Source organism: Vidua macroura, chromosome 26 (assembly GCF_024509145.1).
Source record: "Vidua macroura isolate BioBank_ID:100142 chromosome 26, ASM2450914v1, whole genome shotgun sequence".
NCBI classification, from domain to species: domain Eukaryota; kingdom Metazoa; phylum Chordata; class Aves; order Passeriformes; family Viduidae; genus Vidua; species Vidua macroura.
The window spans coordinates 3,499,502-3,522,526 of NC_071596.1; the positions used below are offsets into that span (position 1 = coordinate 3,499,502).

General features: G+C 51.8%; 1 protein-coding gene across 5 annotated transcripts in view; it reads right to left on the reverse strand.

The window, feature by feature from the left end:
• Window positions 1–18,424, reverse strand: part of CELF5 (CUGBP Elav-like family member 5) — a 37,023-nt gene extending 18,599 nt beyond the window's left edge. The window contains exons 1-3 of one of the 5 annotated variants that reach the window (XM_053999194.1): window positions 18,139–18,424; window positions 11,600–11,682; window positions 323–371 (exon numbers count right to left, since the gene is read on the reverse strand). In XM_053999194.1, the coding sequence (XP_053855169.1) occupies window positions 323–371; window positions 11,600–11,682; window positions 18,139–18,424 (418 nt within the window). Of the gene's footprint in view, window positions 1–319; window positions 372–2,621; window positions 3,797–4,163; window positions 6,069–11,599; window positions 11,683–18,138 lie in introns of those variants that run through there. The other 4 variants (XM_053999193.1, XM_053999195.1, XM_053999196.1 and 1 more) reach the window with 4 other exon arrangements.
• Window positions 18,425–23,025: the final 4,601 nt, after the last annotated feature.

Consider the following 23,025-nt stretch of genomic DNA (forward strand, 5'->3'; position numbering starts at 1 on the left):
AAGGAACCTCTTCCCAAAGGCTTCAGGAGCCCCAGTGCCACACAGGTCTGCTTCAGTAATGTCCTGGGGCAGACACTGCCAGGCTGATGGCACCCTCAAATAGCTGGGAAAGAGAGTGGAGGGGGCAGCCACATCATCACCCTTAGGACCTGGTGTGCTGTCAGCTGCCTGCTGTGTCCCTACACTGCCCTCCTGCCCCCCAGATCTCTGCCACACACAGACTCCTCCTCATACCGAGGAAGGCAGAGTCAGGACCCCGTGTCTCATTTCCTGGTCCCCCTCACAAGCCACCAAAGGAGAAACAAGGAGAGATGACAACTACCTCCACGGCTCTCGCTGTCCGCAGGCTTCACCTGGATCGGGCGCGCCATCTGCAAGGGAAGAGAAATGCAGAGGTTATTGCTTGGCCCAGTGCCCAGCACAGGCTGCTGAAGGCACTGTCAACAGGGCAGCAGGAGAGGCAGAAGGGAAACCAAGACACTGTGATGGCAAGCAGTACCCTTGAAGAAGGGATCATTTTTTCCAAAAGGATCCTGGCACTTTTCCCTGCTCAGCTGCTCGCCCCAGAGAGCAGCTCTCCTGGAAATGCCCACCATGCATAAACCTCTGCCTCCTCAGCTGCTGCAAGCAGCACAGAGAGGACTCTGAGGAAGCAGCTCATCACCATGTGACTGGAGCCTCAACAGTGGTCAGGGTGGCCTGAGGTGAGACTGTGCCTGGAAGCTCTTCCTGTGTCTGCCCTGACTCAGTGCAGGCATGGCCACGTCACCTAATTGAGCCACTTACTGTCCTTGCAGCAGGGAAGAGACACTGCCTCTGAACTTGGCTAGAAGCAGCACAGCAAGCAGGCCTGTCGTGTTCCCCCTTCCCCAGCCCTCACACAGACAGCTCTGTGCACCAGAGTAGCTCTTGAGCAGGGCAGTGCTGCTCTCCAGCATCATCTCTCATCTCTGGCCCTCAGAGGCAATGCTCAGGTTGAAAGTGGTGAAACTCCTCTCGCCTGGGTGTGGAGAAGAGGTTTTCCCTTCTCGTGCAGCCATTAGTGTCATCAGCAATAATCCAACCACAAACAAGCCTGAAGGGTAGCTTTGCTCACATGGCATGGGGACTCTCCAGGTAAGACAGAAGTAGCTGCGTTAAGGAACACACAACTTTAACTGCCTGGTTTGAAAAGCAGGGCAAAACTCATCTGCTGGCAAGTCTGTGTGTCCTGTGCTGCCCAGAGAGGCAGCTGACAAGCTGTAGCCTCCTTTCCCAGCTAGCAGGATCCAACTGCACCAGAATATCCTCCAAGGAATGGTGCACAGGGCAGATTTCCACATTCACAGCACATCTCACTCCATGTCTCTCAGCATCAGTCACAGAGGCTGACAGTGACCTGAATCAGTGACATTCATAATAAAAATCAGAATATTGCAGGGAAGGCCTGCACACGAGCTGCAGGTCCAGACATCGTCTGCCCCCTCTCTTAGGAAACCCCTGAGGAAAAACAGCAACAAAACAGAAAAGGAAATCAAGCCATAAAAGTCACCATCTGAAATGTGCTTAGAAGCCAGCATGCAATATGTGGAGGGCTGTCAGTCTCCAAGCGGTGGCTGAGCCAGACTGGCCAGACACCAGAGGCAGGGCCCACATCCCCAAGAGCTGGAGGAAATCCGTGAGGTGGCTTTGCAGTGCACAGGACAGAGATGCCAAGCAGGAGGTGACAGGCTGGCACGGCATGGCACACAGCCTGGCAGCTGGGGGCTCTGAAGCTGGCCTCCTCTGGCTGATGGACTTCAGGCAGGACGAGCAGAGGCTGGGAGCAGGCCCACGCCACTCCTGCCTCAAGGATTGATCATGGGGCCACTGATAATGGCCCAGGGATGGGCTGGCAGCTCCCCAAGGGAAGGCCAAGCTGCTGCCATGCTGCACTTTGACAGACAACAACCTCAAGACCTGCTGAATCATTTAGGGAAGAGGGAGAGGCTGCAGGTCCTTCTCCCACTCTTGATCAGCTGCAGGGATTTGCAGAGCTCCTGATGTCCTGCTGTTGCTGCCATGTGTGCCCAGCACTTGCAGCACTGGAACTCGCCAGGAGCTGCCGAGGGCCCGGCCCCTCTTTCCTGAGCTGAGTGGGATGTGGGGCAGGGATTCAGGAGTCTGAGGTCAGAGATTGTTCCACAAAGCCTCCAGTTTCCTTGCTGAGAGGCTGCTGTCACTGCTCACGGTCCCTGGCAGCCTGCCTGTGTGAGCTGAGGGAGCAGAGCTGTGGGAGCAGGCTGAGTGGGAGAGGGCAGGCAGCCCAGATGTGTGCTCAGAAGAGAGGGCTCCCTGCAGAGCCAGGAGAGGCAGCTGGCCACGTCACACCCAGGACATGGATTCCCCCAGCACCAAGGAATAGTTTTGTCTCCACCCAGGATGCCAAACCAGGGCTAAACTAACTGAACTGATGGGGAGGGAGACGAGGCACAGACTGGGATCTCAGCTTCTGTGAGGAAGCCAAAGCCCCAAAGCCATTTGGGGGTAGGAGGGGCGGCAGGGATGCTGTGGAAATGCAGTGCACACACATCCAGCACCTCCCTCCCAGGGATGCAGGGGCTGAGGGGAAGGATGGGGGAGGCGAGGGGGAGGTTAAGTACCTGAGGCCATCTCCCTGTCCCCTCCCCCAGCAGGGCTGTCACTCCAGCTCCCAGCACCTAGGATAAAGGAGGTGTTGTCATGGAAACGGTTATTCACCACATGGAACCTGACATTTGCAGTTGCCATGGAAACCAGCTCTTGGGGGCATTCCCTCTGCTTTGCACAAAAGAGACATTTTGATATGATCTCTGGGGAAGGGGCCCCCTCTACCCATCTGTCCATCCCTATCCTTTCCCCCATCCCAGGGACGTGACCCCAGGGGTGGTGACCCCACTGAACCTGCCACCCTGGGCGAGTGTATCCCACAGGGCCACTGGCCCAGCGAGGGGACGTGCCCACAGCTGGGCCACAGCACGATGCCCTGGCAGGAGGGGTGGCAGTGCCAGTACAGCAGTGTGGGTTAGTACTGCTGCAAACCCAGAGGCAGCTCCTGGCTGGGGCTACAAGAGGAAGCAGGGCTGCCCTGAGCCCCCCAGCTATGGCCACAGCTCCTCTCCTGCCCACCTGAAACACCACCTGGGGTGGGCACAGGAAGACTTTCCCCCTGCCCATGTCAGACCAAGCCCTGGGTCAAGGGCTGCCCATTTCCAGAGGCCTTGCCAGCTCCAGTGACTTTGAGAGACACCCACCAACCTGAGGTCAGGTCTTTGGGCTGGTCTTTATCTGCTCTGGAAGATATGGGTAAAGAGAAGAAAACAAGACACAAGAAATTTGTCTAGATGCTGAGGCTTGGAGAAGAGCAGCAGGATTGTCTGGCAGCTTCTTCCTGAAACAGGAGGTCTCCCAGCTGAGGCAGAGAAAGCCATGGTCCTCCTTGCACAGAAGAGGCTTCCATGAAGAGGGACACCACCACTTTAATCCTTCTAAGTCTCACGTTGCCACCAAAGACAAACAAATTATCAGAGATCTCTCAAGCAGAGGGAATCCACAGCAGCTTTAACTCAACCACCTTAAGGCCTTAAGAACTGTCCCTGGGGGATCCTGACCTCTGTATACAGGTCTCAGACAAAGAGCTGACCCCTACAGAACACACAGTAAGGATGGTCAAGTTTTACCTCTCCCATTTGAGGGAGAAAGAGAGGAACAGGGCAGCAGGGAGGACCCACTTCTGGCTTGCACAGCAAACTCTGGAAGCAAAATTCTCCTGGCCTCCAGTTATCACCTGAGGCTGCACAGTAACCAGGGAGCACACCTGGATAAGAAAATTCTATTTGTATATACCCAGCTGGGCCCAGAATCCAGCAGTCAGGATGTGCCTGCCTTAAATTCCCAGAGTGGAGAAGATGCACATGCACAGACATGGATGCCTTTTACCACACAGGAACACATAGGTGAGCACACGTGTAGGATGGAGAATTCCAGCAAATGATTCATGAGCCTGCACCTGCCTCACAAGCTGAGCTTCATCTTCCCTGTTAAATTATGCAGCTGAGCATTATTAGTCTTCATTTCTTAAGAATATCACATTAACATTTAGCACATGCTGTCAGGACACCACGGGCCAAATGTCCCTCACCCTCACACTTCAGGGTCCTCCTTACCTGCTGCTGCTGACGCTGTAAGGGCTGTCAGCTCCATGACCCACTGCACTCAGGAGATCCTCTGGAGCAGCAGTGGGCACCAGATGGGCAGCAAAGCTCCTACTGCCCTGCTCCAGCTTCTTGCTCACATTTCCCTCCTGGCTGGATACACAACTTGCCCAGCACAGCTGTCCCTACCCTGCTCTCAGCTCTCACAGACGTTTCTCTGCCTGCACCACTGTCTCTCTCACGAGCCTGCAGCCTTTGTTGGCTTTCTGGGGGGGTTCCTGGTGGGAAGCAACGTGGCAGCCGACCTCGGGAGCATCACACAAAGCTCAGCAGCCACGTCCTGTGCAGCCCTGTGAGAACAGTGAGGAGACACCCACAGGGAGGGTCACTGCAGCTCAGAGGAACCCAGGGACTTCCAGGGAAGAGGCAAGGCTAAGAAGCCTTGCTGAAAGTGTCTGGATTACATCCACCCCAATCCCAGGATCTGGGCAGCACAGAGAAGCAGGGAACCCCACTCTGCTTGGGCTTCCCCTCTGCTTTTGAAGAAATGCTCCCCACCTTTGTAGCACTCTGGAGATGAAGGAGCTAAGGAAACATCCTGGCACTCCTAAAGTCAGAGGAAGCTTTGCTATTGGTTTCACCAAGGCTAAAATGCACCACTTCTCTCACCACACCCCAAATAAAGACTTCTGGAGGTGAACTGGCTCCCCGTGTTTAATCAGTGCCCAGCATGAGCACTGAGTCAGCTCAGCAATCTGGTAGCCCTGTTCCTCAAGGAGAAGACTCCCAGATCCCCCTTCTTCAGCTTTCAAATTGCAAAAGCTGGATGGAAGGAAAAAGCCCCCTGGGACAGCAGGGCAAGCCTCTCTATTAATTACAAGTAAGTGATGTAAAATAGCCCCTTAGGTGCAATGCAGGGGAAGCTCACAGTGTTAAGAGGGTCAGAAGCAGAGTGTACAGAGCACACAGTGCAGGCTGGCTCCTCTGGGATGTCAGGAACCAAAAGGCATCCAAGGCCATTGGCATAATTAGGTCCTAGGCTCTCCACTTTACAAATCGTGGGCTTGTCCTCCTCTGGCCAGTTAAAAATGCCCTGCTTGAATGATCATAATCACTTCTAACTGGGCAGAGCACGTAAATCTAAATGCTAATTTGTTCATTTGGATTCCGTTTCTGATTGGGAAAGCAAGCAGGGATGGATTGGTGCCAGTCTCAGTGCTCAAGTATCCTGCTTGCATCGTCCCTCTGACATCTCAGTGTGCCTTAGTCCTGTCCAGGAGAACCATCCTTCCCTGAGAAAGAGGGGTTGTCTCATACAGAAACACGAGCAACATTAGTACCAAGTTCTGGCACAGCTCTACAGGCTGCTTATGAATTCACCTCATTCAATCCTGCTATGGAGGAGACAAGGATAATTATGAGCAGTGTGTTCCAGGTGGAGGAATTGAGGCATGTGGTGATGAAGATCATGCAGAAAGTCTGTGGCAGAAGCAGGATGTGAATCCCAGAGTACAAACCACACAGCTTCTGCCTGCATGGCTCAGCTACATCTTTATGCACAAGCAAGGAAAATTGTTGAAGGACTGAAGAAACTGAAAACCCAAAAACTCCTCTAAAAGTTCATCAAGACCATAAGAGATCATTCTGGCCTCCAGAAAGCCATGGGACACAGCTGGGTGCTCAGACCCACAGTCCTGTGTCAGCTGCAGCATCTTTCTTCAGCATCTTGCTTCACAGACTTGCCCAAGATTGTCACATTTGTCACTCCCACTGAAGTAGAAAATGCTCAGCAGGCCCAAGGAATGCTTAAAGCCTGCAAAAAGCAGGAGTAAGATGCTGTGAGATGGCTCACCAAGTTACCCTGAGAAAGTGCAAGAAAGCCACACAGGGAAAAGCTGGGAGCACACACTCAGCTGGCTTTGACAGGACACCCAGCACCCTGTGCCTTTCCCTGTGCACCACTGGTCCAGTGAGCACCTTCAGGGGCTTCTCTGTGCACAAGCTGCAGCCTCCAAGGACCCCAAAAAGGCAGGCAAAGGAAGAGCCTGGGGCAGCAGTGTCTGAGCTGATGGACACAGCAGCTCTGCAGAGCCTGCACAAGCCTCTCCTGGCTGTGCTGGCAGGTTCACAGGCTGCCACAGGCTCTGCTGCCGTGCCCTTCTCCTGCCCCATGGTAAGGACAGTGGCCAGGAAAAGACATCTCTGCTGATGTAACAGAGGGGGGCAGGCACAGGGACCCTCTGCCTGCACACAGAGTGGCTGTGCCAGTTCCCTTGGCAACCACTAACACTGACAATCCGAGCAGAGCAAAACCTCCTGCGATACTGACACACCCACGGGAAAATCCACCCAGAACGGGCCCAAGCCCCAGCACCACCAAATAAATCCCCTGAGCCTGTTCTGGGCTGATAGGAGATAAGCTGTTTCCCTGTAGGGGTGCTGGCAGACTAGAAAAGAGGCCCCAGGTGACTGCAGGATGCCCCTGGAGACAGTCTGATCTCATTTGGAGAAGGCCCTCAGTGATCTGGTGTAGTCAGCCCTGCTTTGAGTGGGGTTTGAGCAGAGACCCCAGGGGTCTCTTCCACCATAGACTATCCTAGGATCCCATCTATATCCATGCTCACAAACACTTGTGTGCAGGCACACACCCCAAATGACCCCACAGAGGTGGGAATGTGGAGCCTCACTCAGGAGGCTGGTGCCTTTGCAAAGAGGAAGCTCTGTGTGGGCTGGTGTGCAGGTGCAGGTGAGTTCACAAGCACAGGTAAGTGAGATCACCAGGGAAGACCCAGCTCTGGGAGGCAAAAGTCAAAGCTTTGTGCTGCAAGGAGATGCCAGGGCCTGGCTGTGCAAAGAGCAGCAATTTCTCTGGAGAAAGGAAGACCCCTTGTGCACAGGACAGAGCCTGCATGTGTCCACGTGGTCAGCATGTGGGAACGGGTGCTGATCTTTAATTTCACTGTTCTTCCAATTCCACAGGCAACAGGAGGCAATGTCCGCCTTGGCAGCTTGATCCTCACTGTAGGCACCTCACTGGGCAGCTGCTTTGCCTCACTGAGAGCTCTCAGCCCCTAAAGTCAAACCCTCAACAGCACAAGTGTTTTTTTCTCTGCACTGAACAGGCACTTCTGCTGCTTCTTGCCCAGGGGCTCCTTTAGCACCTTCATGTCCTGGTGCTGCCATTTCCACAAGACAGCATTGGCATGCTCTCTGTGTTTCTAACTGATAACTCTGCATGGCTCTCAGCAAGTTGCTATCAAACCTGCAGGATGGACATGGGAAAAACTTCTCTACCCTGCCCTGTTCATGGGTTCAAGCTGCCAAGATTAACAAGTGGGGCCCAGCTTCAAACCTCAGCCAAACATTTAGACCACTTGAAACTTTCAGAAATACTGGTCCAGGCTGGCTTCACACCAGCACTGCACAAACAAGAGGGCAGGGAAGAACGAGATGCATTGCCCTCTCCACCAAAGTCCCTCCAGCCACCTGTGCTCCCTCCTGCCACCACGGGCTGTGGATCCTGACAGATGGCCCAGGTGAGCCCTTGCTCCTGGCAGCACAGGACACAGCCTACCCACAGGGATGCCCTCTGCTCCAGCTCTGCTGGGTCTCTGCACGATGCTGGTGCCCAACCACCTGAATTAGTGCTGCAGCATCTCAACCCCTGGTGCATTCCCAGAGTCTCTGTCTGCTCTCTGTAATTTTCCATTCCTGTGTCCCTGCATCCATGAGTTCTCCCTATGATGTAGCCACATTTCAGTACCCTCATCCCTGCTCTTAAACTGCCCGTATTCCCAGCTTGGATCAATACCAATTTCTGCCACTTACTTGCCTACCTTTCAGCAGGCCTTTCTTTGTTCTGCATAGAAATAAAACTGTAACTGTACCTTGCCAAAAGAATTACTTTTTTAAACCTCCCCCCCCCCTCCACTTCCTCCCTCTATTCTTCTTCCTCTTCTTCTTCAGGAGCAATTTTATGTAATTTGCAACTGTCTGGCTGCAAATGAAAAGAGACATAAAGCGTTTCTGCGAAATATTGAAAAGCTGGATGCTTTTCCCTCAAATTTCACTTAGCAAGAGGCTTTAACTTGCTGTGTGATCACTGTGTGTCATTAATAACCTCTCCAATTCCTTTCAGAACTCAGCAAAGTGAAGGCACAATCACGAATCAAAGGCATGGGTTATTGAGATATAATATCATTTCACTGAGGCAGGGAGGAGTGTGCCAGGGAGTGGGGAGAAGGTGAAACACTGCACTGCTGGGCTGGCTGGCAGCTGAAGGGGACACCAAATTTAGGAAATAGCCTTAAAGGCCAGATTTCAACAATTCACCAGCTCTCAGGGCAGCACAGGTGTGTGTTAGATAATACAATATGCAGCTGTACAGGTGAGACTGGTTGAGTCACCATCAGGTGTGTGGATGTGGCACTTAAGGACATGGTTTAGTGCACTTGGCAGTGCTGGGTTAATGGTTGGATTCAGTGATCTCAGAGGTCCTTCCCAACCTGATGATTCTATGACAGTCTTGTTGCTTTACACCCTGATCACGCTGGCCCATATAAAAGAACGTAAAAGCCAAAATTCTGTCTACCTCAAAAAAAGATGCTGAGCCTTAGTGTTAAAAAATAAGATTTTTAGAGTTTAAATTCCATTCAGTTACCATACATCCAACAGCTCTCAATTCAGAAACAAAAGAGAATTTTGACCTCACATAAAGAGAACTTGCCCCAAATACCACAAGAATAAATACAGACAAGAGTGATTCCTACTGACTTATGTGGAAAACCTAAAATATAAATATAACTATATACAAAAGCCTAGGTAAGCTACACTGCACTCATGGCCCTGCAGGTGGGCTGACATTGCTGGCATCAGACCTGGAGAACCTCAGCAACACCTCTGTGGGCCCAGACCTACCCAGTGACAGCCTGGAAGAGAACCCAGCAGTCCTGCTCTAGATGCCTGTTCACAGCCTAAGACTATCTCAGAAACCATATCAAAGCACTTCCATAACTCTGACCTTACCATATCCTCAGTCCAGAGCAAGAAAGTCATTTGTCTCTATTCAGGTTCATGAACTGTTGAGTTCAACCACAGCTCTCTGCTGTGGAAGGTACTTTGGTTCTTGGGGCATCTGCAATTGCTTGGTGGTACAACAGCAAGTGTAGGATCAGCACAAGATCCTTCCTCTGCCAGCTTGATCCCTTGCTGTCTCTAGAGCTGCTGAGGCTTGCTCATGCATTCAGGTGACAATTTGTGTCACCCTACACTTCATAACCCTTCATCTTTCTTCTCCTGCTATGTGCAACACAGAGAAAGGATATGGGTAAAATGCACAAGAAAATCAGTTGTTTATCAGACTGTGGCCCATTGACTGCAACCTCAGTGGTGTGGTCAGCACATTCTGTGCTCTGCCCTATGCTGGGGCCCTGAACTCCTGGGGATAGGCTTTGCCCCAGAGATCACCAGAAGATGATCCAGATGTGAATATACAGAGATGAAATTTTACATCCTTGTTCCTAAAACAGGGAAGCAACTGCCTGGCTCTCCTGTCTGTGATTCATTTCCAAAGTGTTTCCCACAAGGACAGGGGATGCTACACAGACACCAGCAAACCGTGGTTGAAAGCTCACCCAGCCCACGTCCATGCCAAGCAACCATCTCTGCATGACCAAAGAGAGAGAGAATTGTGCCTTCTTGGTCACTGAGGGACTGAACAAAAGAGAAACTAAATGTGATGAAGTGGTATATTGGCAGCCTGAAAATAGCTCCAAATGCAGCACAGCTCATCTTCATCCTAATCCTGAAACATAATTACACCACACTGCTCATTAACTGTCTCCAGACAAGTATGTTCAAAAGTACTCACCTACCACAGATTTCTTACTGTTCCCAGGCAGTGTCTTACACCTCCCTTAACATAAAAAGCCTTTAGATCATCACATCATAGATAAATTGCTGCTTTAAACACTGCTCCATGCAGCTCTCTGCAACCCCTGAGAGCACAGGCAGTAGAGAACACAGTGAAACATGCAACAAATCCCTGATGTAGAACTGTAGCAAAAATGAGATTGCCTTGAATCCACCAAGCCTCCCATGAATAATTTTTCAGAGACACGTCTGACTTCCCCACTGCATTAACAGCACTGTACCATGACTCCTCCCAACTGCTCCTCCATCCTTTGACTTGTTCTTATAGACACTGTCAGCTCCGCCCTGGGCCAACACATGAGGTTACACTGCTTTAGTTCAAAAATCCGACCATTTCCCATCACACAAAAATAACTCGGGCAGATTTGTGCTGGTTATCTGTACTCTTCCCCCTGGCTGTCCTGAGATAAGGACCTTGTTAAGTGATAATTAAGTCACATGCATTTTCCAGCACTCAGATGCCAGCACAGGCCCATGCCAAAAAAGCACAGGTAAACAAATACAGAAAAGGATGTGTGTGTGTGTGTGTGTGTGTGTGTGTGTGAGGAGGTCTTGAGGGCAGCTGGGAGAGGTGAGGGAAGCTCTTTGGACCTGTATGGGTTAAAGAAAAAATGTTATGGTTAAGAATTCCTAACCACCCTCCAGAGACCCCTGGTTTACATTAATTATTCTGTTGCCTTGAGCACTCAGGGCCTCCTGTGTGCTTCTATCTATAAGTACCCAACTCCTCCTCCTACTCACCTCCAAATGAATCCTTTCAATGAGCTTGATCAACCCCCTCAGTACTGCAAGGGAACTGCCCAGTCAAAGCTCTTAAATCATACCAAAATGGGAAGGGCAACAATCCAGAACTCCTTTCAGCTCTCCAGCAGGTCCCAGGGAGGCAGAGGACTGCCAGGCAAGGAGGGACCTGTTCCACAGCCTCCCTCAAATCCCACTGAACTCTGCTCCCAAGACCAGTTGTGCAGTGAGCAAGACCCAGGAACACACCAGCAGTCCTTCTCTCACCTAACTAACCCATTTCTCTTCCAAACAATGGCATGTGGCAAGTGTACTTTTTTATCTTTGAGGGCTGATCCAATTCAGCCACTGCATCAGAGCTCCATCCAGGCACCCTGCAGGGCAATAGCAGAGTAGAATTGGATGCACCAGGAGGTTCTGCACACCTGGAAAAAGGCTCTGGTATCTTATCTTGTGTCAGTTTTCCAGCAATTCCCACTGTGCACCCACACACTTCACCCCAAAGCCCATAGCTCCCTAGTGACAGGGACAGAAAGCTGAAGGTGTCCTGTCACACCACAGAGAGCAAAGAGCAGCACAGAAACAGGCCTGGCCAGAGAAAAAAAGCAGCAGCTCTGAAGAGCAGTGCTGTGCTTCCACTCCCATATCCCTGTTCTAAGCCCTGAAACACCCTTCTCTTCCACAAGCTGGAAAATTGATCTAAGCCACTTCTCACCCTCACTCCCTCCCCTGAAAATTCCCCACATCATCAACCCAGACAATTCACTGGGACTTACCCCTGGCAAAGTCTTCTGTTCATGCAGTGCTGTCTGGGCTTTGATGGCAGAGTCTCTGGCACAGTATGTGAGGAATGCACAACCTGCAGCAGATACAGCGAGTGTCAAGTTAGACAGGCACTTGCAGATGAACATCAACATAAATGTTACATAATTTGGATGTGTCTAAAGCTCCAGGAAAAAAAAAAGACAAAGAAACAACGTGAAAGGACTTGCAGGCCTCATCTGAAGTCTATTAAGAGCTAGAGAAGGGTCCCAGTGTGTCAACGGGGCTTGACACAGGTGTTGAACAAGGTGAGACACAATGGGAGAGCAAAAGGAAAGCTGATCTTGTCTGTGGCAGAAACAGTCCCAAACACAAGGATCAGAAGAGAGGCAAGGACCAGCATGATTACTGATTAAAAGAAGAAAAGAAGCAGGGAAAGAAGAGAAGTATCTGGGATTTTAGGCTTTTACGAAAGCTCCGTGATCCAGATTCACAAATCGGGGAGCTATGGCAGGAGAGGCCTGGCCTTGTGTGCTGTGTGATGCACACAAACACACACCAACGTACACATGCACCACAAGGGCAATACAGAGCCCAGCACAGCATCTTGCATTCTGCAAGGGCCAACTTAAGAAGCCAGATAAAAAGCACAGAGAAAAGGCCAGATCCTGACATTCTTAGTCAAGATATGACTCAACATCTCAGACGAACGCTGGAGCCAAGGGAGGAGGGGGAGGAGTTGTAGCCCCTCCAGGAAGAAGAGGGATCATCTTTGGGTGCTCTGATGCTAAGAATAAACAAAGGAAAAATCTGACTGGTTATCAAGAAACATTTCCTAGCAGAAAGAGATTTAGACTGTGGAATGATCTCCCCAGGGAAGTGCCTGGAGCTCCGTCACTTGAGTTGTTTCAGACGAGGGTAGGCAAAGCACTGGAGAATAGACTCAGAACACATCTGACCCCCTCACTCATCCCCCTCCCATCCACAGTGGCATTTCACATCCCAAGCAAAGGCAGGACGAGTCCCTCTGGCTTGCTGATGAATATCCCTGTCTACACTGCTGTGCTGGGGCTGCAGATGCATTGTTTTGGCCAGAGAGGCCCATTTTTCTGCCTCCACATTCTTGTGCCTGGCTTGGGGTACTCCAAAGCTGCTTCAGCTCTCCATGAGCTGCACCCAAAGGTGGGTGCAGGAACTGTATGGACCTCTCCCCTCCACCCCAGTGGGACTCTGTGGTACACAACACCCTGAGGCCAGCTCCTCAGGACAATCCCAACCACAGCAACATCATTATCCTGTTCTTCCATCCCAACTGCAAGAAGATGCTGCAGGTAAGCACATCACATCTGTCCTCACACCTCTTGCTAGGGGAAAAAACCTTCCATAAACAGCACAGGTATCTCTAAGAGGTCATTAAAGCACTAGGTAACTCTAAGAGGTCATTAAAGCTCCTTATTGGCCAGGTTTTGAACCAAGAATGCTGCACCAAAGTCAAACATGGGACCAACAGGTAATTTAACAAATGCAGCGAGGCCAGGAAGAATGCAGGTCATTCACTGCTCCTGGCAAAGGCAGCTGGCTCTGTTGTGGTGGGCAAATTCCCCTCAGCTTTCACTCTTCCCCATGGACTGCTCTGGCATCAAGCCTCAAAAGCAGCTCTATAACCAGAGAGACCAGACTCTGTAACCTCTATAATCTATTTCTAACAGATTTGAAGGCCTGGTGACCAAAGCCTCCAACACGGATACACAATTCCACCTGCTGCTCCAGTCTGCTACTTTGCAAGTCATACAAGACTCAGAATTCTAAGATAATTTGGGCCAGGTTTAGCTCATAAAACTCCAAAGTCAGCACTTGGGAATAAGCAATTTATTCCACTAAAAGCTTCACTGCATTGGTACTATGCCCACGTGCAGTGAAGGCACTATCCCTGCCTCAGGAGCATCAGCCATCAACCTAAGAAAACTCAGGATAGGAGCAGAGTTACGTCTACATGAAGCATGCAAACCCCATCCTTGAGTCCCACATTCCAGTGCTCAGCAATGGCAAAACTGAGGCAAAGCACACTCAAAAAACCCAGTCCATGGGAGGACAAGCTAAAAATGAGAACTGGACAAAGACACACCATTTAGTGGGGATAAAGGAGAGACACTCCTCACACAAGAGGTACTGTTACCATGCCAGATCAGGGGTTTGTAAAGGCCAGCAACACCTAAATCCACCAGCACCAATGTGAAAAAGTGCCATGAATCCCCTCCCTAGAGGCCTCTGGTCCTTCTCTTCCCTACAGCAAAGGCACATTGCTCATCTTTTAGCAGCTCAGGTACCAAGAGGCAGCAGCTTCCAGAGACAGAAACACCCTGTAAGTGTGGAGCCTGAAGATGCCTCACTCCAATCCCCACTGCTGCTCTGCTTTACAAGGATGGGGGTATTTGCTCAGCAGAAACCACTTGTGCTCCTTCTCTTCACTCAAGCATGAAGCAGCACTCAGGCAGCCTCTAAGGTCCTGTCTGGACTGGGGCTGCAGGTACAGGACAGCCTGGTCCACTGCTCTTCATAAGCTCTGAGGTTTGAGGACATTCCTCTCATTCTTACTTCCCCAATAGCTGTTACTTCCCTGGGAAGCTGTACTGGCTCTGGAAAGGAGGGAGCTAAAGATGTCAGCTATGTCTTTTGGAAAATATGAAAAATTATTATGAAAATATGAAAATATGATTACTGCCTTTCACAACCAGGTGTTTTGGAGGTAGACTAGTCAATTCCATTCTCTTTGCAAAGTCCTGGTCAGAAATACAGGAAAAGGTTTGGCAGAAACACTGTGCTCTGAGCCTAACTGTGTAAACATGTATTTGGGGAAAATAAATTTCCTTCCTGAAGAGCTGTTATCTCTTGCACACTAACTGTGCAGCTGCTCCTGGGATGCTGTGACAGGATTCTGCTCACCATGTCTTTCATGGGTTCTTTGGGCTCCTAAAATTTGAGCTTGACAGAGCCACCCAAGGTTCTGCTCAAGAGAGAAGAGATGTCCACAGAGGTGCAGAGGGGCCTGTCACTCTCACTAGGTTTTCTCACTTCCACATTTCCTGCTTTAGTTAACAGCAAGCTCAGAGAGACAGGCTCAGGCCCCTTTGGGCACTTCTCACACCACGTCAGCTGTGCCTGCTGAGACACAGGACGTGGTGTTAGAAAGTGCTCAGGCTGTTGAGAAGCATCAGCCTGGAAGGTCCCAGGCACCCGGGCAGTGCCAATGACCCATTCCCAGCACAGGGATGTAGGACAGCACCCAGAGCACTGTCTGCAAAGCCAGGCCACCATCATTCTGCCAAAGATCCCTATATGTCCCATCAGCCTTGGAGGTACCACCCTACTTCCATGGGCTCCAGGAGGGTTTCCAGCTCCCAGAAAGCAGAACCCAGCCTAGTTTCACTTGCAAGAGACTGCATTAAAAAAATATATATTCAGTGCCTGATCCTCCCTACAAACTACACATTGACTCTGGAATTTACAGTCCCTTCAGATCCTAAATATTACTCCACACATCAGCAGTCTAAAGCCTTGAGCAAGAAAAGGCTGCTGGTTTGCAGGAGGGAGGGATCTCTAGATTCTGCTTAGCATCAGAAATCACATTAAATACTTCAGCAGGGGAAGCATGGAGTCAGTGGGGAGCTAATCTACAAGCCTGCAGAAGCTGAGTCAAAACTGGGCTGAGAGGGAGGCAAGTTGGGCTGAGGTTGTTGTTGTTGTATCCTTGCCCTCTGGAAAAGCCACCTATCTGTCCACAGGCCTGTGAGAGGGCTGCTCCTGCCCCTGCTGAACATCCCCCTGCAATTCAGTTTGGCATCTCACACGCCTTCATCGCTCCACTTTCCCTACCATGAGCACTCCTAGGAAACCCATCCAGTTGACACTTGTGAAGGAACTGCCTTCTGCCTAATCCTGGAACACAAGGCCAACAATTTCCACTTGATTCTCCCCACTCAGCCTCCCCTGACCCATTCCAAAAGCCTGTTCAAACACCTCCCTGCTCTTCCCATGAAAATATTAGCTTTGAGACAAACACTGCCATTAACATGCAAATGTATCTGTGATTAACATAAATAGAAAAACTGCCTCATGAATAATATTAGGCTGGAACAGTATCAGCTACCAGTAGCCAGGTTGCTGAGACACGACTAGTCAGGTACTAACCAAACCATTTCATAGCAGAGCTCACATTTCTAAATCTCTAAGATTCTCCCCAGCCTCCACCGAATTCATCCATCCTCAGCACCCATACAGGACCAGCTCTTGGACACTGCAGCCCAACTCGCATCCTCCAGTCCCTGGCAGGCCTTTTCCACCCTTTCTTCCTCCCTGGAGGCAGAGGTGGCTGCTCAGCTCCGTGTCAAGCTGCAAGGGAACACAAGAGGACACGCTGGGCTTCACCAGCAGTGCTGGCTTCTCACACAACCGCTTCCTCCCCTTTGGGGAGAGAAATGGAAAAAAGCAGATGGAAGCTGCATGTGAGCTGTCAATTGGATCTCACTGCAGATCAGGAACATGAGGAGAGAAAACTGAGTCTGCTGTTAGAACTGCCCCAGAAAGGTGGCTTCTGTTCAGTGCAGGAAGGAGCTTGCAGCCAAAGTGTCCCCTGCTCGGGGGCTGTGACAGTGCTCCAGGCCACTGCAGCTCCTGGGTCAGGCCTGGCACCTTCCAGGCCTGCAGATGCCAGCAGCAGCTCCTCACCAGGATGGCATTCCTGCATGGAGCACAGGCACTGCAGCCAAACCTGGTAAATGAGAGTGATCAGGCACCAGGGTGGGCTGGATTGTGGATCTCATTCCCTTGCTGCACGCTAAACCCCCACACACTTCCTTGTGAAGAGATGACTTCTCTGGAGAGGCTGTTCCCAAAGCAGGCTGAGGATCTACATGCAAACTCATGCCACCAGGAAAGGAATCCCAGCCTCTCACTTTGTACAAAACAGGACGGGGAGGGGCACAGGGAAGTGAAGAGGTGTAGAAACAACCCCACAACAACCACCAGAGAACCTCACGTCTCAACAGCCTCTTCTGGACAGAACAACCCCTGACCAACAACACCAACATCCACTTAAAAAAAAAAATGCTATAACCAAAAGGATGTATTTATTTTGCTGCAGAAATCCTGCTTTTAACAGCGAGTTAATATCACACACATCTGGCTAATACCACTGCTGCCCCCTCTAATTTCCATACCTAAGCAGAGCCCTAGAATCTGTCTCCTGCCTGGAAGCTGACCTCAGACCACACAGTCTATATTTAAGATGTCAACTGCAATGAAATGTGCAATTGTCTCTTGCCTTGGGCCCATTCTCCTCCTTGCTGGGTTTGAAACCTTGCAACTCACCATCCCCTGGCAGCAGGTTTGGATGCAGTTCCTTGCACACAGAGACACACAAGCACATGGCATCCTCGTTTTTCACTCACAACCAGACACACTTCTTCAGCTAAATTCACGCCAGCCCAGCCCCCACAGGCTTCAGTGAGAAAGTGTTTTCCTTTTGTGCTGGAGAGTTAGATTTGGCCTTTTGTTTGAAAATACACTTGTTTTTTTCTTGTCCTCCTCCCTCTCCGTTCAGTCTAGAATGGTTCACGTTGCCAAGGCACTCGATTTTTCCTACCCTTCCTCCTAAATCCGAGGCATCAGGACTGAGCGTTGCACACTCCCTCCAGCATGCACCAACACATGGCCCCATCACAGATCATTTTAGGGCACAGCAGCCCGGGCTGAGCACCGACAGCTTTCAGGGTACTCACTGTCGGTTCCCTGCAGGCTGTTCTACCTGTGCCAGGGAGCGACGCTGCCATCACCCCCTGGGATCCTACAGCAAACAACTCCGTGAGTTCCCTTCCTGGCTGGAGCCGAGCTGGTCACAAGATCCCAAACACCTGCTGGGGTGGGGTAGAGCCGCTCCACTGAAGGGAGCTCCCATTCCGAACGCGACAGCTCTTCAGTATAAAAACACAACAATAAGCGAGGCTAAAGGAGCCTCCTCAAACTTTTCAGCACCCGTTAAAGGTCCTTCAGCGAAGGAAGACCCCCTCATCTCCCCGTGTGCCATCACGAAGGCCCCTCACCTACCCCAAATGCCACTGACAGCAGCACGTTCGCGGCCAATATTCTTTGTTGCACGGATTTTAAAACCGCAGCGCCGAAGCCCTGCCCGGGGTCGGTGCGAGCCCCCTTAGGGGATGGCGAGGGTCCCGCTGCGGCCCCCGCGCTCCGCAGCAGCCTCGGCCCGGCCCACGCTGCCCATCGACGCCTTTGTCACCGCACCCCACGCGGGGCGGCAGGCCCCGGGCTGCCCGAGGGGCGCGGGCCGCGGCCGAGGGGCTCGGCGGGGCTCCGCCGCGGGGATGGGGACCCCGCCCGTGGGCGCTGGGGATGCGGACGCGTTCCCGGGCAGCGGATCGGGGGCCGCCAGCCCCCGCTGAGGGAGGCGGGGGGTGCGGGAGAACGGCACATCGCGGCGGGTCACGCGTGGAGCGACCCGGGGCCCGCCGCCCCTTTGTGCGCGCCGCGCCGGGCTCACCCTTGTGCATGCCGGTGTAGCGGTCCTTGAGCACGGTGAGCTCGTAGATCTTGCCGAACTGCTCGAAGAGCGGCTTGAGGTCCTTCTCCTCCAGGTTGCGCGGGATCTGCCCCACGAAGAGCTTGATGGCATCCAGATCCTTCATGCTGTCGGGCTGCGCCGGGGGCTCCGCGCCGCCGCTGCTGCTCATGGGGGAGGCTCGGCGCGGCGGCGGCGGGGGCGGCTGCGGCGCTGGCGGGAGCGGCGGCGGCTGCCTCCTCGCCTCGCCCTCGGTGAGTCTGGCCATGCCCCGCGCCCGGCGCGGCTGCGGGCGGGCGGGCGGGCGGGCGGGGGAGGCAGCGCGGCGGGAACGGCCCCGCCGCCAGCGCCGCCGCCGCGGCGCCACAAAGAGCCGCGCCACAGCGCCCCCTGCCGGGCCCCGCGCCGCCGCGGCCCCTCAGGAGCGGGGGGCAGCGGGGAAGGCACCGGGGGGAGCCCCGGGAGCGGCCCCGGGAGCGGCCCGCGAGGGTCACTCGGGAGCGGCCCGCGAGGGTCACTCGGGACCGGCCGGCTGGGCCAAGAGCGTGGGGAAGGCGGCAAGGCGGCAGTGACCGCCGCGACGCCCATCCCCGCGGGCGAGGATGTGTTTTTAGGGCCCAGCAGCGCGGAGGGCCCTGGGAGCAAGGGAGAGAGCTCTGAGCACCCACGAAGGCAGAGCCGCTCCACATCCGTGTCAGAAATTAGCATTCGGCCCATTTTCTTGGTACCTCAGCACAAGGGTCTGGAGGCGAAGAGATTATTTAAAGCAGGGAATTTTGTAACGCAGCCGTGACCCAGCGGCGAGCACAGGGGCTGAAGGGGGCTAAGCTGGAAGGGGAAGCCATACGCGGCCCCAGGTCTACAGCCCCGGGCACACCTCTCTGTCTGCCCCTGCCCTGCTGGGGAAAGTCCCCTTTCTTCCGAGCAGCTCAGCTGCCTCCTCACCGGGGCTTGCTGGAGGCATCCCCAGCCCGGTCCTGTGTCAGACCGTGCCAGATGGTCAGGGGCTGGTTGCGTATCCACGCTGAAGCAGCCATTATTGCTAACGGGATCAGCTCTCCCTCCCGGTGTGAGGCTCTGCATTGCTCCCCCACTGCTTTCTCCAGCTCTGGCAGATGCTGTAAGGCACTGAGGGGATGTCATCGCTCCAAGCAGCACGGCCCAGGTGGCCCGGGGCTGTGTCACCTCTCTGCCCCACCTCTGTCACGCCGGGGTGACGCCGGGGCACAGCCCAGCCGAAGCTCCAGCAGGAGCAGCTGCGCTGCAGGGATGCAGCTCGGCCGCCCACAGCCACACGCTGCCTGCATCCCCTACAGAGCATTCCCTCTGCAGCGTGCACGGCTCTTGTCGTCACACCACACATTTCAGCCTGTCATGCTGCCCCAGTGTCCCTGAAGATGAATACACTCCTCGTGCTGGGAGGAGGGAGGGGGTGCTGGCTGGGCTGTTTGCGGAGAGAGCTGTGGCAGAGTCAGGTGCTCAGCTCCACTGAGCATGCCAGGCCTGTGCCTGAGAAAAGGATCGTGGTGCAGGCACAGCCCGGCCTTGCTTCCCCTTGCGTAGTCTCTGCTGAGAGCTTTCTGCCATCCCCCTTTTCTCCTGCCCTGGATCCTGCGGAGGGAGGGCAGCAGTGAGTGGAGAGGTGACCCTACTACACAGCACAACATAACCAGGGCAGCCACAGCTCTGTGCTCCCACTGCAGCCCATTTCAGCATTCTCCTGCCTGATCCCCAAGTCCCATCCTTCCCCCTACCCTCTCCCCACAGTGCCCCACAGGCCAGAGCCTCAAACCCTACCCAGATCTCTCAGGTGTGATATTACCTAGGTCCCTGCACCAGGAGATACGTGCAGCAAGAAAAGGCAGGGTAGGAAGAAGGGGGTTGGGTTGTTTACCAGGGGAAGAAGAGGGATCCCAATCCTACAGAGCAGAGGGAAGAACAGAGAATACTGGTCATGTATGACCTGGCTCCCAGACTGAAGTCATGGCAAGAATGAGAGAGGCAGAGCCAGAGGGACTGGGGATTCCTCTTCACTCCTGTGGTCAGCAGAGCTACAGCTCTGTACCCTGCTCTCTGCAGCACTGGCTGTTGTGCCCAGCTGTGTGTGGAGCTGCCAGGGCACTCACTGAGGGCCAGCAAGAGCCTGGGATTTGCATCCAGGCTTTTCATGGAGATGGACTCACAAAGGCCTGCAGCTTTCTGCAGCCTGGTCTGAACCCAGGGATGCTGCAAGGTGTCTCAAGGCTGGAGAGCTGTCTTGTGTTTGATGGTGTTACCACTCCTAAAACTCACCCTAAAACCCCCCCAGCATCTCCCCACACTGGTCAAACTTTCTGTTGACATATCTTGCAGAGGCTGCCAGGGTTCTGCCATCTATTTGGAAGCCACAGATGCATCAGCTGTGAAGTCTATGGCAAGTCAAGCTGTTCTCATTTTTAACAGCTGCAAGCAGATAAGGCAATGTTTAAAACAAGAAAGCTTTATGGCAACAGCAGCAATCCTCACCTTGGATGAATCACACCTAAGCAAGCAAAGTTTTCAGGCACCTTTGCATGCCTAGCTTGCTTTTTCATATCAGCTGTTGCAGCAAAAGCTGCTCTAGGCTTTTGTTACAGCTCAAGGACCCAGTGCCTCGGGTAGAAAACGTCTATTTAGAAGGAAAGATAAATCCAGTCTCTTTTGGAGTCCATGAATGGACATACTAAAACCACCCTGACTGCAGTAAAGAACAACAGACATGAAAATACTGCTGGTAAATGAAAAGCAGAACGGCTGTCAATCAGCACCTGCGGTTTACAGAGCCAGGCAGAGAATTATATTCCAGAGTAACAGGATTAAGGGGAAGATAAAAGAAATCTTAGGACTAAGACAGAGAAAAAGGGAAATGAGAGGTCACCTGTGCAGAGGAAGAAGAAACATGTTGCATCTGTCATGGAGGAGTGTACACAAGAGTGCTAGAAGGAGCACAGCAGAGCTCAGATGCACAATTCCCAGGGGGTGAGGGAACAGATTCTGCCCAAGCCTGAGATGCTGCTTCAAAAAAAGAACTGTTAGAAGAAAACCACATTGTATACCCAACAAGTTTCTCTTTTGCAGAGACATTTGCTAGTGAAAAACACACCAGATATTTTCCTTACACACATCTAGACTTGCCTGGTTTCTTGTGGCATATGAGTATTTGTATTTAGGTGGGGCAGCTTAAGATGAAAGGTGAAGAGGTCCAGTCCAGTGGCCCAAATCTGAGAAGGGCTCAAACAAAAGGTGCAGGAACAACCAGGTACATTTTGCCTTAGGAGTGCTTGCCCAGTCTTTCCAGCTCCTAAAGGCAATGAGGAATGGAGAAAATACAAGCTGGAGCTCTGAATTTCCACATCACCTAGGAGACACCATTTAAAGCAGAAAATCGTCACCACAGCCCAGAAAGAAAAAAAAAAAAAAAAAAAAAAAAAAAAAAAAAAAAAAAAGAAGAGGGAGGGGAAAAAAAGGGTCCTTTAAAACAGTCTGCCTTTCCTTACCTATCTGTTCCCCAGGCAGAAGAACCAAAGGACTAGGTAAGACAGTCCTGGCACAAAATATCCAAGCAATAAGACAGTATCTCAGGGAGATAAAAGTAATTCCTCTAATGTGATTGCTTCTTGTCTGGTGTAAAAGATTCTGCAGCCAGACTGCCAGCCTAAGAGAAAAATATCCTGTGTAAAAGGATATAACTTGCCATCAGCTTTTATCCTCTCTTGTCCACCAAGACCTTGCTGTTTAGCTTTCACTGAATATCTGTTTTACCAACCAATTCAGAGTTAGGGAGTTTTAACATTTTAACTTTGCAAGAACCCAAAAATTAACTAAGTTTTGAGGCTTGTGGATTTTTTGACCCAAGCTGTCACAGTGGGTGAATTGAAAGTGACCATCACAGATTCCAGATATCTTTGTGATCAAAAGGAGCTGTTCTATGAGAATTGATTTAAAAAACAAAACAAAACCCAAATAAACAAACAAAAACACACCACCTTGTGGAAGAGGTTTGGGTTGTGTGCAAACTGTTTCTTCCAATGCTTGAAAGCAAGTTGGTCAGGAAACAATGGCACAGGGCTGTCCTTTCCCAAATAATGAGAGGCAACTCCTCAGCTCTACAATCATGCAATATTCAGTTGAGCTGACTGAGTTCAGTTTGGACCTGGTTTTAATCAGCACAGATATTAAGCTCTGCTGATTTGATCTGGCTTCTCCCCCTGCTCCCCAAACACTCCTGGAGCACAGAGATGGTTGTTTCTGTCACATGCTTTCATCTGAGTACCCCTTAAAAATAAAAGGACTGAGCATTCCTAGAATCTTGAGGTCATCCCTACAGCATCTGCTTCTCACTCATCTCCTTATTTTTGGTCAATTCTCTATCTTCCCATTACTCCCCATTACATTGTATTAAGATATTATATGAAAAATATTCCACAGGAATAAGCCCGCAACATGAGCAACCTGGCAACCTAGTTGTTCTCATGTTCTCATTACTTGAAAGAAAGAAATGTGGCACCTGAATAAAGCAGAGAGGATTAGAGGAGAATGTGGCAATCACCAGATCTACTCATCTCCACCCCTGCTCCCAGCAGCTACACCACTGAGCCCTTCAAATATTTTTTTCAGAAGTTTTATGAGGATTTCTTTTCTCCTGCTATCCCTAGCCCAGCAGTGACAAATCCAGCCTCTAGAAAAGCACATTTTCCACTCAGGACTCCACCCCACATCTTCCACACATCCCCGGGCTGTTCCAGCTCCGGCAGCTCCAAAGAGCAAGGCCCTTTGTACCTCCTACTTCACCAAGGTGCTGCAAGTGTCAGATATATTTAAGAGCATGAAGCATTCAGATACTATGGAAAC